Source organism: Mustelus asterias, chromosome 8 (genome assembly GCF_964213995.1).
Source record: "Mustelus asterias chromosome 8, sMusAst1.hap1.1, whole genome shotgun sequence".
NCBI classification, from domain to species: Eukaryota; Metazoa; Chordata; class Chondrichthyes; order Carcharhiniformes; family Triakidae; genus Mustelus; species Mustelus asterias.
This window is the reverse complement of record NC_135808.1, coordinates 25,144,944-25,163,672: the sequence shown is the minus strand read 5'-3', so window position 1 is coordinate 25,163,672 and position 18,729 is coordinate 25,144,944. Positions and strand designations below refer to the sequence as shown.

The 18,729-nt window shown below is 47.9% G+C and overlaps 1 protein-coding gene across 1 annotated transcript in view; it reads right to left on the bottom strand.

Annotated features, from left to right (window-relative positions):
- Nucleotides 1–639: 639 nt before the first annotated feature.
- LOC144497687 (netrin-G1-like) overlaps nucleotides 640–18,729 on the bottom strand; it is a 56,143-nt gene continuing 38,053 nt past the window's right edge. The window contains exons 5-6 of the mRNA XM_078219129.1: nucleotides 5,982–6,080; nucleotides 640–791 (exon numbers count right to left, since the gene is read on the bottom strand). Of these exons, the coding sequence (XP_078075255.1) occupies nucleotides 640–791; nucleotides 5,982–6,080 (251 nt within the window). The remainder of the gene's footprint in view (nucleotides 792–5,981; nucleotides 6,081–18,729) is intronic.

The following is an 18,729-nucleotide window of genomic DNA, read 5'->3' as shown; positions in this document are numbered from 1 at the left end:
CAGACCTGCCCTTCTGGGTGCTGTAATAAACTCGGTGGTCGTCCTCGAGTCGTCAGAGCCTGAGTTGGTTCCAATCGGGACGGTGCACCCAACCCCATGGCTGGGTATTCCTCAGCCATGTGCAATGGTTACTAGACTAATTGCCCTCAACCCAGCGCTCTAAGGGGAGCTCAAAGGGATGGGAGGCAGCATGTCCACGAGCATGAGTTGCATTTTCCCCTCCCTGTTCACCACTGATGGACAAGCACCGAGCAGAGTGACCAGGTGCCCCACCTATCTCTCAAGCTGGCAGTCCCCTTAGAGGTCTTAGCCAATGTGATGACTTCCAAGACTGTGTATGAGACTGGATGGTGTCCTTGAAGTTGCCTCTCCCTCAGTGCGGGACTTTCTACGCTCAGTGCTCTGTGCCAATGCAGTGTTCATGATCCACACAGACTGGTCCATGATGGAGGCCATGGCATGCAGACCCTCATGCATCTCCGCCAGATCTCCCCACCCATCCCCCTGGACATAAAGCATCTAGCACTTGAGCCACTCCAGAGGCTCATCATCTGCCTCGCACTCCACGCTCTCGTGGGGTGCTGCAGTGCTCCCACTGTCGCCATCCTGAGACCTCGCTGTTTCTGCCATCTCATTACGTTAGTGCCCAAGCCATTGTGCAGCCAACGACCTCATGTCCAGCTGCATGTGGGTATCTGCGCTGGTACCTGGTTCTGAGAGATGCTGAGACACAGCTGCGGCTGCCAAATTGTGGTTCTTGGGCTCACCTGCACCTCCTGTGTTTGTCTCATCTGCGGAAGGAAGGCACAATATACTGAATCCAATCATCCTCATAATTATGTATGCCCGCAGGCCTGATGAGGCAATGGAAATATGCTGCATGGTGGTAACTGCATGGGAGCTTTTTTGGACACTCTGGCTGCCACAATGACTTTTTGATGAGAACAGCCCATGATGCTTCCCATACCTACGACACACGCATCTGGGTCTGCATTATTACCCTTATTCCAGACCTAAAGAGACCAGAGGAGAAAACTGGCTGATGGCACTCCTGCCCCAGAGCATCACGTTCGCTCCTGGTGAGAACCAGCAGATTTGGGACTCCCCCACCAATTCGTTGGTGCTCTACGAAGTTGTGATTTGTCTTCTACTGACAATAGAAAGCTTCATTAGGGTTCTATCTCCTTTAAGGTCCATTGGATAGCCACCCGCTGGCCACATTGGTATTTAGTGCGGCATTTCACTCTGGCACATTATTACAGTGAACAAACTGAAACATTTACGGAAAACCCATTGAACAATTACAATGTTAACTGTCGCCATTAAACATTCCCAGCTCAGGTACAGCCACTGGGTTAGTTACAGATTAAAGCTTCCTCTTCACTGTCCCCATCAAACACTGCCAGGACAGATACAGCACGAGGATAGACACAGAGTAAAGCGCCCTGGACACTGTCCCCATTAAACATTCCCAGGACAGGTAAAGCACCGGGTTAGATACCGAGTAAAGCTCCGTCTGCACTGCCCCCATCAAACATTCCCAGGAGAGACACAACACGGGGTTAGATATAGAGTAAATCTCCATCTGCACTGTCCGCATCAAACACTCCGAAAGCTTGTGGTTTTTGCTACCAAATAAACCTGTTGGACTTTAACCTGGTGTTGTTAAACTTCTTACCGCATCAAACACTCCCAGGGACAGATACAGCACGGGGTTAGATATGGAGCAAAGCTCCTTCTTCATTGTCCACATTCAAACACTCCCAGGACATGTAAAGCACCTGGTTAGATACAGAGTAAATCTCCCTCTGCACTGTCCGCATCAAACACCCCCAGGACAGGTACAGCACGGGTTAAATACAGAGTAAAGCTCCCTCTACACTGTCCCCATCAAACATGATGTGGAGATGCCGGCGTTGGACTGGGGTGAACACAGTAAGAAGTCTCACAACACCAGGTTAAAGTCCAACAGGTTTATTTGGTAGCAAATACCATAAGCTTTCGGAGCACTGCTCCTTCGTCAAATGGAGTGGAAATCAGATTTCCACTCCATCTGACGAAGGAGCAGTGCTCCGAAAGCTTATGGTATTTGCTACCAAATAAACCTGTTGGACTTCAACCTGGTGTTGTGAGACTTCTTACTGCCATCAAACATTCCCAGGACAGGTACAGGACGGGGTTAGTTACAGAGTAAACCTCCCTCTGCACTGTCCACATCAAACACTCCCAGGACAGGTACAGCACGGGGGTTAGATACAGAGTAAAGCTCCCTCTACACTGTCCCCATCAAACACTCCCAGGACAGGTACAGCACGGGGGTTAGATACAGAGTAAAGCTCTCCATTCACTGTCCAAATCAAACATTCCCAGGACTGTGACAGCACGGGGTTAGAGTAAAGTTCCCTCTCCACAATTGGTTCCCAACCATTAACGTCACGTGAACACCTTGCATGAAAATGTCCAATCTTGAGAAACACCTGGCAAAATTATATATTTTCGACGGATCTTCTCCCTTATCTGAGTATGACTTGGAAACAACATTGATCATGTGACACTTTATTGCCCTTAATGTCCCAAGATATGCAGGATAGATGGATTAGTGGGGTAAATGTATGGGGTCATGGAACTGCGGCAGGGGGTGGGCCTGGGTAAGATGCTCTGTCAGAGTGTTGGTGCAGACTCGATGGGCCGAGTGGCCTCCTTCTGTATTGTAGGGATTCTATGATGCTATGAATCAAACTGTAAATAATTACATTTATGTTTATCTTTGCGTGATTAGTTTTATTACACTTTGCCAAAAGCACCATCATAAAATATACCCTGCATAAATTTCATTTGCGTGACATCTCACGTTATGTAAGCCTAAACTTGTAGGTGGATGTTCCAACCTCATTTTCCAGTGCGACACACGAAGTTGGTTTGATTAGGATAGACTGAAACCGCTGAAGAAAGATGAAGTCTCAGGTTTGGTTTGAAATTCAGTGTATGTGTTGCTTCTCACAGAGCATGCCAGGAAAATGCTGCCTCGCATTCGGAAAATTGTTGAAAATGGTCAGAAAACTGGTGCAGCATTTTTCTGCCAGCAGGTGGCGCCGGTTCCTAAAGCTCGGCAATAAATTGAACGATGCCAGATTTCTGAAACGCATTATCGAATTGTAATCACAGGAGATCCTAACAATTGTTTTTATTTTCCCTCCATGCTCAATATTTAGGTTGCGAAAGCGGTATCGCCAAAGGAATTGTGAATCCAATCCATTATCGCCTGATATTAGTGAAGAGCATTTCCTAAACGCTGTGCAGTCTTATCTCGCAGTTATGTCGATTTTAGTTTCAAATCCAAACAAAGTTAATTTTCTGCCAGGAAGTGACGAAGAGAACTGAATTTCTGAGCCTGAAAGTAGCTGTTCTAAAACGCAGCTCTTACGGTGCTGCTGTTACGGTTCTTTACAGGCAATGGTCTTATTATTATTGCGGGTATTCGAGTGACTGAAGGTTTCAGCCAACGTTCGATACAGACTAAAGCTCCCTCTACACTGTCCCCATCAAACACTCCCAGGACAGGTACAGCACGGGGTTAGATACTGAGTAAAACTCCCTCTACACTGTCCCCATCAAACACTCCCAGGACAGGTACAGCACGAGGTTAGATACAGAGTAAAGCTCTCTCTACACTGTCCCCATCAAACACGCCCAGGACAGGTACAGCACGGCGTTAGATACATTGTAAATCTCACTCTACATTGTCCCCATCAACCACGTCAGGAATATACACAACACAGAGTTGGATACAAAGTAATGCTCCCTCAACACTGTCCCCATTAAACACGTCTGCGACATTTACAACACGGCTTAGATCAACACTAAAACTCTCTCTACATTGTCTCCAATCGAAAACTACCAGCAGAGGTACAGCGTGGGGTTAGATGGAGAGTAAATCTCCCTCCACATTGTCCCCATCAAACACACCCAGGGTAAGTGCAGTACGAGGTTAGATAGAGAATAAAGCTCCGGCTCCCCTGTCCGCAGCAAACACTCCCAGGATAGGTATAGCACGGAATTAGATACAGAGTAAAGCTCCCTCTGCACTGTCCCCATCAAACATTCCCAGGATAGGTATAGCACGGAATTAGATACAGAGTAAAGCTCCCTCGACACCGTCCCCGAAGACAGGTACAGCACGGGATTAGATACAGAGTAAAGCTCCCTCTACACTGTCCCCATCAAACATTCTCAGGACAGGTACAGCACGGGGTTGAATACAGAGTAAAGCTCCCTCTTCACTGTCCAAAGCAAACACTCCTAGGACTGTTACAGCACGGGGTATGATACAGAGTGAAGCTCCCTCTGCACTGCCCCCATCAAACACGCCGGTGAAATGTACAGCACAGTTGTAATTTAGGCTGAAATCCGTGCTGCATATATCATCGACGTGATATAAGGCTAAACTTGTGGATGCTACAAACTGCTCTTCCAGAGAAACAGATGTGGTTGGTTTGATCAGAATAGATCTGGCGAGGCTGAAATTGCTGGAGAAACATGTCTCAGAATTGGTTCGACGTTCAATAAGTGTATGTTGCTTCTCACACGAGCATGTCAGGAAAATGCTGCCTCGCATTAAGTAAGTTGTTGAAATTGGTAGGGAAACTGCAGCAGCATTTTTCTGCCAGCAGATGGAGGCGGTTCCTCAAACTCAACAATAAGTTGAACGTTTTCAGATTTCTGTAAGTCATTACGGAATTGTAATCACAGGAGAACTCAATTATTTTTCCCTCGATTCTCAATATTTGCATTGAGAAAGTGATATCGCCAAAGGGATAGTGAATCCAATCCATTATCGACTGATATAAATGGAGAGCATTTCCTAAACGCCGTGCAGTCTTTTCCCGCGTGTCAATTTTAGTTCCAAATCTGAACGAAGTTAATGTTCTGCCAGGAAGCGAAGAAGAGGATGCTGCCTGGTTTGGAGGGTAGGTCTTATGAGGAAAGGTTGAGGGAGCTAGGGCTGTTCTCTCTGGAGCGGAGGAGGCTGAGGGGAGACTTAATAGAGGTTTATAAAACGATGAAGGGGATAGATAGAGTGAACGTTCAAAGACTATTTCCTCGGGTGGATGGAGCTATTACAAGGGGGCATAACTATAGGGTTCGTGGTGGGAGATACAGGAAGGATATCAGAGGTAGGTTCTTTACGCAGAGAGTGGCTCGGGTGTGGAATGGACTGCCTGCAGTGATTGTGGAGTCAGACACTTTAGGAACATTTAAGCGGTTATTGGATAGGCACATGGAGCACACCAGGATGATAGGGAGTGGGATAGCTTGATCTTGATTTCAGATAAAGCTCGGCACAACATCGTGGGCCGAAGGGCCTGTTCTGTGCTGTACTGTTCTATGTTCTATGTTCTAAGAGAACTGAAAGGCTGAACCCGAGTGTAGCTGTTCTAAAACGCAGCTCTTCCGGTTGCTGCTGTTACTGTTCTTTACAGGCAATGGTCTTATTATTATTGTGGGTGTTTGAATGACTGAAGGTTTCAGCCAATGTTCGACATAGAGTAAAATTCCCTCTACACTGTCCCCATCAAACACTCCCAGGACAGGTAAAGCACGGTGTTAGAGACAGAGTAAACCTCCCTCTTCACTGTCCTGAATGGAGTTTTAATTCTTAATATGCTGAAAGATCATCAATCGAGCAAACCTGTTTTTTTTTTGGTTAAAGTTATTCTTTCACTAAGCTGGATTTTCCTCGTGGCCAGTGGCCTGGAATTTGTCAAAGGACAGAAGGTGTCAGATTCAACAGCTTGTCCTTGGCAGGGATGAGTTGTGAATCGACTCCTGGAGCCGTTGTTCCTTAGCTGGGCGTTGGAATGTAAACAAATTGCACTTCTAGAGATGATGAGACCTGAAATGACCAATGATATTATGGTTGGATTTGATTGGCCTAATCGAAAGATGCAATTGGAGTCCTGATCAATTCGTTGGCTGATTACCAAGGAACCTTTGAAGCTTTAATGCTGCTAATACAAAGAGCTTGTTCAGGAAGGCGGTGTGAAGAACCCAGGAACCAAGCTCACAAGAAGAGACAATATCTGGAAGGAGAAGAGAACAAAGACCTGATTCCCACTGACAACAAAATACTGTCCAGCTTTTAATTGCAAGTGGAATTCAACCTTAAGTTAAGTTAAGTAACAGATAGCGAGTATTTGGTTTATGCATTGCAAATATTTACTCCTGTTTAAGTAGCTATAGAATAAAGGAAATTGTGTTTAAGTATTTAAAGTCGACTTTGTGTCTTTATCCGCTGCAGAGGTTAAAACGCACAAGATTTGGGCAACACAGGACAGGTACACCATAGGGTTAGATAAAGAGTCTCTCTACACTGTCCCCATCAACCATTCCCAGGACAGACACAGCACGAAGTTAGATAGAGTAAAGCTCCCTCTACACTGTCCACATCAAACACTCCCAAGACAGGTACAGCACGGGCTTAGATACAGAGTAAAGTTCCCTCTACACTGTCCACATAACTTGATTTTGTGTCTCTGTGCCCTGTTTGAGAGCACATTTCCACTCCATCTGACGAAGGAGCAGCGCTCCGAAAGCTAATGGTATTCGCTACCAAATAAACCTGTTGGACTTTAACCTGGTGTTGTTAAAACTCTTACTGTGTTCACATCAACACTCCCAGGACAGGTGCAGCACGGGTTAGATACAGAGTAAATCTCCCTGTACACTGTCCCCATCGAGCACGCCTGTGATATATACAGCACAGTTGTAGTTTAGGCTTAACTCCGTGCTGTATATATCAACGAATTGACACAAGCCTAAACTTGTAGTTATGGTGAATGTTTCAATCTAATCTTCCAGAGAAACAGGTGAGGTTGGCATAATCAGGAGAGATCTGGCGAATCTGAAACCGCTGAAGAAAGATGTCTTAGAATTGATTCGACATTCAGAGTGTGTGTGTTGCTTCTCACACGAGCATGCCAGGAAAATGCTGCCTCGCATTAAGTGAGTTGTTGAAATTGGTAAGGAAACTGCAGCTGCTTTTTTCTGCCAGCAGGTGGAGCCGGTTCCTCAAATCAGCAATAAATTGAACGATGTTAGGTTTCTGAAGCTCATTATCGAATTGTAATCACAGGAGATCCCAACTGTGTTTTTTCTTTTCCCTCCATGCTCAATATTTGCGCTGAGAAAGTGGTTTCGCCAAAGGAATTGTGAATCCAGTCCATTATCGACTGATATAAATGGAATAATATTTCCCAAATGCCGTGCAGTCTTTTCCTGCGTGTGCACTTATGTTAATTTTAGTTCCTCATTCCGAACAAAGTTAACTTTCTGCCAGGAAGTGAAGAAAAGAACTGAAAGGCTGAGCCTGAATGTGGGTGTTCTAAAACGCAGCTCTGACTGTTACTGTTTCTGTAACTGTTTTTTATCGGCAATAGTCTTATTATTATTATGGGTGTTTGAGTGACTGAAGGTTTAGATACAGAGTAAATCTCCCTCTACACTGTCCCCATCAAACACTCCCAGATCAGGTACAGCACGGGGTTAGATACAGAGTAAAGCTCCCTCTACACTGTCCCCATCAAACACTCCCAGATCAGGTACAGCACGGGGTTAGATACAGAGTAAAGCTCCATCGACAGTGTCCCCATCAAACGCTCCCAGGACAGGCACAGCACGGGATTCGATACAGAATAAAGCTCCCTCTATCCTGACCCCATCAAACACTCCCAGGACAGGCACAGCACGGGCTTAGATACAGAAGAAAGCTCCCTCTACGCTGTCCCCATCAAACACTCCCAGGACAGGCACAGCACGGGGTTAGATACAGAGTAAAGCTCCCTCTACACTGTCCCCATCAAACACTCCCAGGACAGGTACAGCACGGGGTTAGATACAGAGTAAAGCTCCCTCTACACTGTCCCCATCAAACACTCCCAGGACAGGTACAGCACGGGGTTAGATGCAGAGTAAAGCTCCATCTACAGTGTCCCCATCAAACGCTCCCAGGACAGGCACAGCACGGGATTCGATACAGAATAAAGTTCCCTCTATCCTGACCCCATCAAACACTCCCAGGACAGGCACAGCACGGGCTTAGATACAGAAGAAAGCTCCCTCTACGCTGTCCCCATCAAACACTCCCAGGACAGGCACAGCACGGGGTTAGATACAGAGTAAAGCTCCCTCTACGCTGTCCCCATCAAACACTCCCAGGACAGGCACAGCACGGGGTTAGATACAGAGTAAGTCTCCCTCTGCCCTGTCCCTATCAAACACTCCCAGGATAGGTACAGCACGGGATAGATGCAGAGTAGGCGCCCTCTACCCTATCCGCATCATACACTCACAGGACTTGTAAGCACAGGGTTAGATGCAGACAAAATCTCCCTCAACACTGTGCTCATCAAACACTTCCAGGACTGATACAGCACGGTGTTAGATGCAGTGTAAAGCTCCCTCTACACTGTCCAAATCAAACACTCCCAGGACTGTTACAGCACTTGGAGACTAAGGCACCTCGTCGGTCCAATGCGACCAGTCGATGTCTATTTACCATACAATCAGCATATTGTTCCTTTTACACTTGGTGTTCTTGCCAATCTGTCCAGATGAGTGAAAGATGAAACAATGTGATGAAATGTCCTTTTTCCATCCGTGAAGCAATGCTCAAGTTTTATGCAGCCAGATAATAAGTTTTCTTGTGCCTAGAATTGAGTGGGTGGGAATCCAGTCAGGCCACCAAAGCTCCAGAACTACCGGACTTTCGACTGGACTGCAACACTGGGGTTAGGGGGTGGAAGATGTGGTGGGACGGAAGGAAAGGAAGCAAATCTCATCAACTTTCCTTATTGGCAGCAAGCACGGAGGTGGCAAGTGTGTGAACAGGATTTCCATTTGGCTGCCAGGTCAAGGTCAGGTAACCCGTGGAAACATCCTGTCAAATATTTCAGGTTGACGTGGTTTCTTCAAATGAAGTGAATATGTGGTCTGCAAAAGAGGAAGTGAAACTACTCATGCTCTTTGATGAAACCACAGCTATCAATTAGGTTATGGCCTATATAAACATTGTGGTTAAGCGCAATGGAGGTATTCAGATGCATTCAAGTATGAAGGGATATGTAAATAAACACAGCTGACTAGAGGCTGAGTGGAAATCCATTAAACTGTCAATAGAAGCATCTTTCAAAGCACTGATTGTTGAAATTAACAGAGGTCAAAGATTTCCAATGCAATACTGAGGATTTAAAAGGCGAGGAAGTCTCAGAGACTTCAAATCAAAGTCATTTGAAATCGATGTATCTTCTCTGTCAAAGGACTTCATAGGAGTTTCTTCACACCTGCAGTTTCTGATGGCAAGAAAAGGAAATTATCTGCTGCATAATGGGGTTATGTAATGATGTTACAGCCTGCCAGGTGACCAGGAGGCATGGAGATTAATGTGACCAGGTGACTTCAAAATGTTCAGAGCTTACAGGCGTGTCAGATGTTGATGAAAGGGCTGCCTGAAATCATGCCAGGGTTGATTTTTACGTCTATCAAGACTAGAAGGGGCAGTAAAGCCACGAGGTCATCATCCCGGGGGAGGGTGGCAATATCAAGCCCTTGTTCCCAGACCAAATCCACCTCACTCCAGAACACTTGAGGGACCCTTTCACTTCAGCCTAGCAGTGGCAGAGATGCAGATGATCACTAGATTGTACCTCCTTGATTCCCCTCGGGGCACAGGTGCCAGGCCAGGGTGTCAATACCAGGGCGCCCAGAGGTAGTGCACTATTGACACTGCAACGGCACGTGACCTGAAGGTGGACCAGAGTGGAAGTCTGAGGGAAGGGTTGGGGTGGGCTGTGGGGAAAGGTTGCTGGGTGGGGTCTGTATAGTGAGGAGTGCTGAATGGGGAACTGAGTGGGCAGAGGTCCGAATGGGAGATCTGAGTGGGGAAGGGGACTAAATGTGTATTTTGACTTTCAGAAGGCTTTTGAAAATGTTCCACAGGTGCAAGTAAACAAAATTGGAGCAGATAGGATTGGGGGTGACATACTGGCCAGGATTGAGGAATTGAGGATTGGTTAACAAACAGAAAATATTTAGAAATAAATAGGTAATTTCCGGGATGGCAGGGTGTTAGCAGTGGTCTACCACAAAGGACGATGCTGGAGCCATCACTGTACAGAGTCCGTGTAAATAGTTTAGATATGGGGACCGAGTGTAACATTTCCAGTTTTACTGATGACACAAAATGAGGTGGGAATGTACGTTCTGAGAAGGATACAATGGGGCTGCAATGGGACTTGGACAGGGTAAGTGAATGGGCAAGAAAATGGCAATATAATGTGACTAAATGTGAAGTTATCCACACTAGAGGGTGGAGGAGTGGCATTGTTGATCAAGAATAGTTTAACGGCTGCGGAAAGGCACTTCGAGGGGGATCTGCACACTGAGGTAATATGGGCTGAGGTTAGAAATAGGAAAGGAGCGGTCACGTTGTTAGGAGTTTACTATAGGCCCCCAAATAGTAATAGAGATGTGGAGGAAGAAATTGCGAAGGAGATTATGGATATGTGTGGCGGTCACAGGGTAGTTGTCATGGGGGACTTTAACTTTCCAAATATTGATTGGAACCTTTGTAGGTCGAATAGTTCGGATGGGGCAGTTTTTGTGCAGTGTGTGCAGGAGGGTTTCCTGACACAATATGTGGATAGGCCTACAAGAGGTGAGGCCACATTGGATTTGGTACTGGGAAATGAACCGGGCCAAGTGTTAGATTTGGTTGTGGGAGCGCACTTTGGAGATAGTGACCACAATTCGGTGTCTTTTGTTATTGCAATGGAGAGGGACAGGGCCGTACGGCAGGGCAAAGTTTACAATTGGGGGAGAGGTAATTATGATGCGATTAGGCAAGAATTAGGGGGCATAAGTTGGGAACAGAAACTGTCAGCGAAAGGAACTAATGAAAAGTGGAACTTTTTCAAGGAACAAATACTGGGTGTCCTTGATAGGTATGTCCCTGTCAGGCAGGGGAGGAAATGGCTGAGTGAGGGAACCATGGTTCACGAAAGAGGTGGAATGTCTTGTGAAAAGGAAGAGGGAAGCTTATGTAGGGATGAGGAAACAAGGTTCAGATGGCTCGATTGAGGGTTACAAGTTAGCAAGGAATGAGCTGAAAAAGGGGCTTAGGAGAGCTAGGAGGGGACATGAGAAGTCCTTGGCGGGTCAGATCAAGGAAAACCCCAAGGCTTTTTACTCTTATGTGAGAAATAAAAGAATGACCAGGGTGAGGTTAGGGCCGGTCAAGGACAGTAGTGGGAACTTGTGTATGGAGTCAGTAGAGATAGGCGAGGTGATGAATGAATACTTTTCTTCAGTGTTCACCAAGGAGAGGGGCCATGTTTTTGAGGAAGAGAAGGTGTTACAGGCTAATAGGCTGGAGGAAATAGATGTTCGGAGGGAGGATGTCCTGGCAGTTTTGAAGAAACTGAAGGTCGATAAGTCCCCTGGGCCTGATGAAATGTATCCTAGGATTCTTTGGGAGGCAAGGGATGAGATTGCAGAGCCTTTGGCTTTGATCTTTGGGTCCTCGCTGTCCACGGGGATGGTGCCAGAGGACTGGAGAATGGCGAATGTTGTTCCTCTGTTTAAGAAAGGGAATAGAAATGACCCTGGTAATTATAGACCAGTTAGTCTTACTTCGGTGGTTGGTAAATTGATGGAAAAGGTCCTTAGGGATGGGATTTACGACCATTTAGAAAGATGCGGATTAATCTGGGATAGTCAGTACGGATTCATGAAGGGCAAGTCGTGCCTCACAAATTTGATAGAATTTTTTGAGGAGGTAACTAAGTGTGTTGATGAAGGTAGGGCAGTTGGTGTCGTATACATGGATTTTAGTAAGGCGTTTGATAAGGTGCCCCATAGTCGGCTTATGATGAAAGTGAGGAAGTGTGGGATAGAAGGAAAGTTGGCCGATTGGATAAGTAACTAGCTGTCTGATCGAAGACAGAGGGTGGTGGTGGATGGAAAATTTTCGGATTAGAGGCAGGTTGCTAGCGGAGTGCCACAGGGATCAGTGCTTGGTCCTCTGCTCTTTGTGATTTTTATTAATGACTTAGAGGAGGGGGCTGAAGGGTGGATCAGTAAATTTGCTGATGACACCAAGATTGGTGGAGTAGTGGATGAGGTGGAGGGCTGTTGTAGGCTGCAAAGAGACATAGATAAGATGCAAAGCTGGGCTGAAAAATGGCAAATGGAGTTTAACCCTGATAAATGTGAGGGGATTCATTTTGGTAGGACTAATTTAAATGTGGATTACAGGATCAAAGGTAGGGTTCTGAAGACTGTGGAGGAACAGAGAGATCTTGGGGTCCATATCCACAGATCTCTAAAGGTTGCCACTCAAGTGGATAGAGCTGTGAAGAAGGCCTATAGTGTGTTAGCTTTTATTAACAGGGGGTTGGAGTTTAAGAGCCGTGGGGTTATTCTGCAACTGTACTGGACCTTGGTGAGACCACATTTGGAATATTGTGTGCAGTTCTGGTCACCTCACTATAAGAAGGATGTGGAAGCACTGGAAAGAGTGCAGAGGAGATTTACCAGGATGCTGCCTGGTTTGGAGGGTAGGTCTTATGAGGAAAGGTTGAGGGAGCTAGGGCTGTTCTCTCTGGAGCGGAGGAGGCTGAGGGGAGACTTAATAGAGGTTTATAAAATGATGAAGGGGATAGATAGAGTGAACGTTCAAAGACTATTTCCTCGGGTGGATGGGGCTATTACAAGGGGGCATAACTATAGGGTTCGTGGTGGGAGATACAGGAAGGATATCAGAGGTAGGTTCTTTACGCAGAGAGTGGTTGGGGTGTGGAATGGACTGCCTGCAGTGATAGTGGAGTCAGACACTTTAGGAACATTTAAGCGGTTATTGGATAGGCACATGGAGCACACCAGGATGATAGGGAGTGGGATAGCTTGATCTTCGTTCCAGATAAAGCTCGGCACAACATCGCGGGCCGAAGGGCCTGTTCTGTGCTGTACTGTTCTATGTTCTACTAAAAAAAACCAAAGATGCACTGTTCATAAATGGGGAGTTGTTGATGTCCAAAGGGACCTGAGTATCGTTGTGCATGAGTCACTTTGTATGTCAGCCTACCTCACAAGGGGATTCGACTACAGGAGTAAAGATGTCTTGGTACAACTTGATAGAACAGGCTTGTCCAAGTATAAACCCAGAGTCAGATGTACCTCTCCCCTTCCCACTCTCCCCTCACCCCTCATCACCCCCCACCTCCCCTCACCCATCACTATCCACCCCTACCCCACCCCCATTTCTCTGCACAGTTTTCAAACTCCTGGTCGAAGATTTGACTTTTATGGAAAAGTCTTGTTTGACCTACTCCTCCAAACACGGGACATGTTTCTCGGGATTTTGCTCCTGATAGGCGGGCTAGTGTGCCATTCAGGGGAAAATGAGGGTGAACACCATCTCTGATTGGAGGAGCAGTGAACACCGGCACTGGTTACCATGGTTGGCCAAGTGAAGTGAGACAACGGCGTGGCTGCAGTTCAGGGAGCCAGGTTCATCTGAACCAAACCCTGGGAAGGCCAAATACGAGTCGGGGCTGGGAGCCCCAGGTCGTGTAAAGAAGCGGCAAGGAAAAGGCGGCACGGTGGCACAGTAGTTAGTGCTACCCCACAGTGCCAGGGACCTGGGTTTGATTCCGGGCTTGGGTCTTTGTGGAGTTTGCATGTTCTCCCCGTGTCTGCATAGGTTTCCTCTGGGTTCTCCGGCTTCGTCCCACAATCCAAAGGTGTGCGGGTTAGGTGGATTGGCCATGCTAAATTGCCCATCAGTGTAAGGGAGACTAGCCAGGGGTACATGCATGGGGTTATGGAGATCGGGCCTGGGTGGGATTGAGGTTGCTGCAGACTTGATGGGCCGAATGGCCTCCTTCTGCACTGTAGGATTCTATGATTCTATGATTTGGTCGTGCTGAAAAAGAGATGTGCCATGGTGGATATGGAGGTGGGAGTGTATGTATGGTAGTGTGAGAGTGAGTTTTGGTGGGAATGAGGTGAATGGGTGTGTGGGAGTGTGGATAGGAATGGGTGAGTTTCTGTGTGGTGGGAGTGAGTGCGTGCGTGGGAGCGAATGAGTGAGGATAGGACTGAGAGTCCGGTGTGAATGTAATTATGTGTGCATGACTGTAAGTGTGAATAGGAGTGAGAAATGTCTGTGTGTGTGTGTTAATCAGTGTGTAGGTGGTTAGAAATAATGCGGCTCAGAGTGATTGTACACAGGAATGAGGGATGAGTGAGGGGGCATGTTTGAGTGGATAAGTGTGTGAGGGGGCTGGGTGCGAGAGCTGATTGAGTGAGGGGCTGAGTGCACATAGCTATTGAGTTAGGAACTGGGTGCAAGTGGATGAGTGAGTGAGGGGATGGGTGTGAGTGGCTGACTTAGTGAGGCAGATGGGTGAGTGAGAGGACTGAGTGTGAGTGAGGGGGCTGAGGGCAAGTGGTTAAGTTAATGAGGGGATGGCTGTAACGAGCTGAGTGAGAGATGTGGACTGACTGAGTGGCAGAGTGAGTGCTGTTGGTGAAAGGCTGTTGGTGAGACTGTGCCTGGAGTGTTCAAATTGGTTCTTATGATCGAAGGAAGGATATTCCTGCCGTCGGGCGCAATGGAGTTTCACCCGACTAATACGTAGGGTGCAGGGGGAGGGGGGAGAACTTGTTGATGATGTGTCCGACAACCGGGGGATACAATCTTGGATTCAGGGCAGGCTAATTAAAACTGAGATGAGAAGGAATTTCTTCACTCAGACGGTGCTGATTCTTTGGATTTCTTTATCCAGAGGGCTGTGGAAGCTCAGGTATTGAGCACATTCAAGACAGAGTGACATCAAGCAATTATGGGTATAGTGCAGAAAAGTGGCATTGAGTTAAATGACAGAGCGGAATCGATGGGCCAAAAGGCCTATTCTTGCCCCTGCACATGCATACAACCATATACACTTCAACAGCACAAGCACATGCACACATCCACACCCACACACCGCACATGCACACACCCATCTGCACACCCACACACCAGCACACACGCCCGCACACACACCAACACACGCATCCACACGCCCACACACACACCAGCAGACACCCACCAGCACACACATACCCTCACACACACCAGCAAGCACACACACCCACACACCATAACATGCACCCCACATGCACACCCACACACCAGCACACCTGCCCGCACGCCCACACACACACCAACACATGCGTCCGCACGCCCACACACACGCACGCACACACGCCAACACATGCATCTGCACACCTGCACACACACCAGCACATGTGCCCACACACCAGCACACACACACGCCCACACACATACCAGCACACGCACCTGCATGCCCACACACACCAGCACATGCATCTGCATGCCCGCACACACACCAGCACACGCGCCCACCTGCCTGAACACACACACCAGCACACGTGCACGCACACACACACCAGTATACTTGCCCGCATGCCCGCACACACACCAGCACACATGACAGCACGCCCGCGCACACACACCAGCACACGCGCCCGCACGCTAGCACACATACACCAGCACACGTACCCGCATGCCAGCACACGCACACACCCACACCCGCACATGCACACACCCACATCAGCACACTCACGCACCAGCACACGCACACCCATCTGTTCTGGGACCCTTACTCTTTGTGATTTTTATAAATGACCTGGATGAGGAAGTGGAGGGATGGGTTGGTAAGGTTGCTGATGACACAAAGGTTGGAGGTGTTGTGGATAGTGTGGAGGGATGTCAGAAGTTGCGGCGAGACATTGATAGGATGCAAGACTGGGCGGAGAAGCGGCAGATGGAGTTCAACCCAGATAAGTGTGAGGTGGTTCATTTTGGCAGGTCAAATAGGATGGCGGAATATAATATTAATGGTAGGACTCTTGGCAGAGTGGAGGATCAGAAGGATCTTGGGGTCCGAGTTCATAGGACGCTCAAAGCAGCTGTGCAGGTTGAGGCTGTGGTTAAGAAGGCATATGGTGTACTGGCCTTCATCAATCGAGGAATTGAGTTTAGGAGTCGTGAGATAATGTTGCAGCTATATAGCACCCTGGTCAGACCCCACTTGGAGTACTGTGCTCAGTTCTGGTCGCCTCATTACAGGAAGGATGTGGGAGCCATAGAAAGGGTGCAGAGGAGATTTACAAGGATGTTGCCTGGGTTGGGGAGCATGCCTTATGAGGATAGGTTGAGTGAGTCCGGCCTTTTCTCCTTGGATAGACGAAGGATGAGGGGTGACCTGATAGAGGTGTATAAGATATTGAGAGGTATTGACCGAGTGGACAGTCAGAGGCTTTTTCCCAGGGCTGAAATGGTTGTCACAAGAGGAGACAGGTTTAAGGTGCTTGGGAGTAGGTACAGAGGAGATGTCAGGGGTAAGTATTTCACTCAGAGGGTGGTGGGTGCGTGGAATGGGCTGCCAGCAACGGTGGTGAAGGCGGATTCGATAGGGTCTTTTAAGAGACTTTTAGATAAGTACATGGAACTTAGTAAGATAGAGGGTTATAGGTAAGCCGAGTAATCGCTAAGGTGGGGACATGTTCGGCACAACTTTGTGGGCTGAAGGGCCTGTACTGTGCTGTAGTTTTTCTATGTTTCTATGTTCCTATCCACACACCAGCGCATGCGCCCACACACCCGCACACACACCAACACATGCGTCCACACGCCCACACACACATCAGCACACACGCACGCACACACGCCAACACATGCGTCTGCACATCTGCACACACACCAGCACATGTGCCCGCACGCCGGTGCACACACACGCCCACACACATACCAGCACATGTACCTACAAGCCCGCACACACCAGCACACGCATCCACATGCCAGCACACCCACCAGCACATGCACCCGCATGCCTGAACACACACACCAGCACACATACATGCTCACACACACACACCAGTATACTTGCCCGCATGCCTACACACACACCAGCACACATGACTGCACACCTGCGCACACACACTAGCACACGTGACTGCACACCCACGCACACACAACAGCACACGCGCCCACATGCTAGCACACACACCAGCACACGTGCCCGCATGCCAGCACACGCACACACCCACACCCACACCAGCACACTCACGCACCAGCACATGCACACACACCCACAGACACCAGCACATGCACACACACACCCATACACACCAGCACACGCACACACCCACACACACACCAGCAAATGCACATACCCACACACACCAGCACACGCACACACACACACCAGCACATGCACACACCCACCTGTACACACACGCACACACACCAGCACATGCACACACACCAGTATATGCACACACCCACACACACACACACCAGCACACGCACACACCCACACACACACACCAGCACACGCACACACCCGCATACACACACACACAATACACACCAGCAGACACACACGCCCTCATATGCACCAGCACACGCACACACATGCACATGAGTACATACACACCAACACACATACTTACACACCAGCACACACATACACACCAGCACATACATACACACCAGCACACACATACACACCAGCACACACACATCCACTCACATACACACCAGCGCACAGACACACCGGCAGACACATACACCCTCATACGCACCAGCACACACACACACACACACACGTACACACCAGCACAAACACACACACGTACACACCAGCACACACACACACACACACACACACACCAGCACACAGACACACACACGTACACACACGCACATACCAGCACACACACATACACACCAGCACACACACACACACACAGTAGCCCACATATACACTCATATATAGACCAGCACAACAGACCCACATACATGCCCACATAGACACTAACATATGCACACAGCAACAAATACACACACCAATACATACACACCAGCCCATATACACACCCACATGCACACCAGCACATACATACATCCACAGATATACCGCCACATACACACCAGCACATATACACCAGCACATATACACGCCAGCACATACGTACATCCACATGCACACCAGGCACATACACACCAGTACATACATACATCCACATGCACACCAGCACATACACACCAGTACATACATACATCCACATACACTGACCCTCTCACACAATGGCTACTTTCATTACTTTTGTGTCAAACTCAACAATTTATTACTGTGACATTGCTGTACCTTTGCTCAGCAATTGTTGCTTTCATTAAAATGTCTTTTTTTTGATGGAAATCAGTTTACTTTTGTTCCAAACCTTTTTTCTGAAATTTACCCATCAGTCCCTTGAGTGCGAAAAACATTTAAATATGTTCCCGAGTGAACAGGTTGGGACAAGCCTGTTGGTGAGACCCCGCCTGGAGTATTGTGTTCAAATTGGTTCTCATGGTCATAGAGAGGATATTCCTGCCCTGGAGTGCAATGGAGTTTGACCAGAATAATACAGAGGGCATGGGGTGGGGGTTTGGGTTGTTGTTGGTGGATTCCAGAACCGGGGGATACAATCTCGGATTAAGGGACAGCTTATTTGAAACTGAGATGAGGAGGAATTTCTATACTCAGAGGATGATGAGTCTTTGGCGTTCTCTATCCCAGAGGGCTGTGGAAGCTCAGGCATTGAGCATGTTCAAAACAGAGT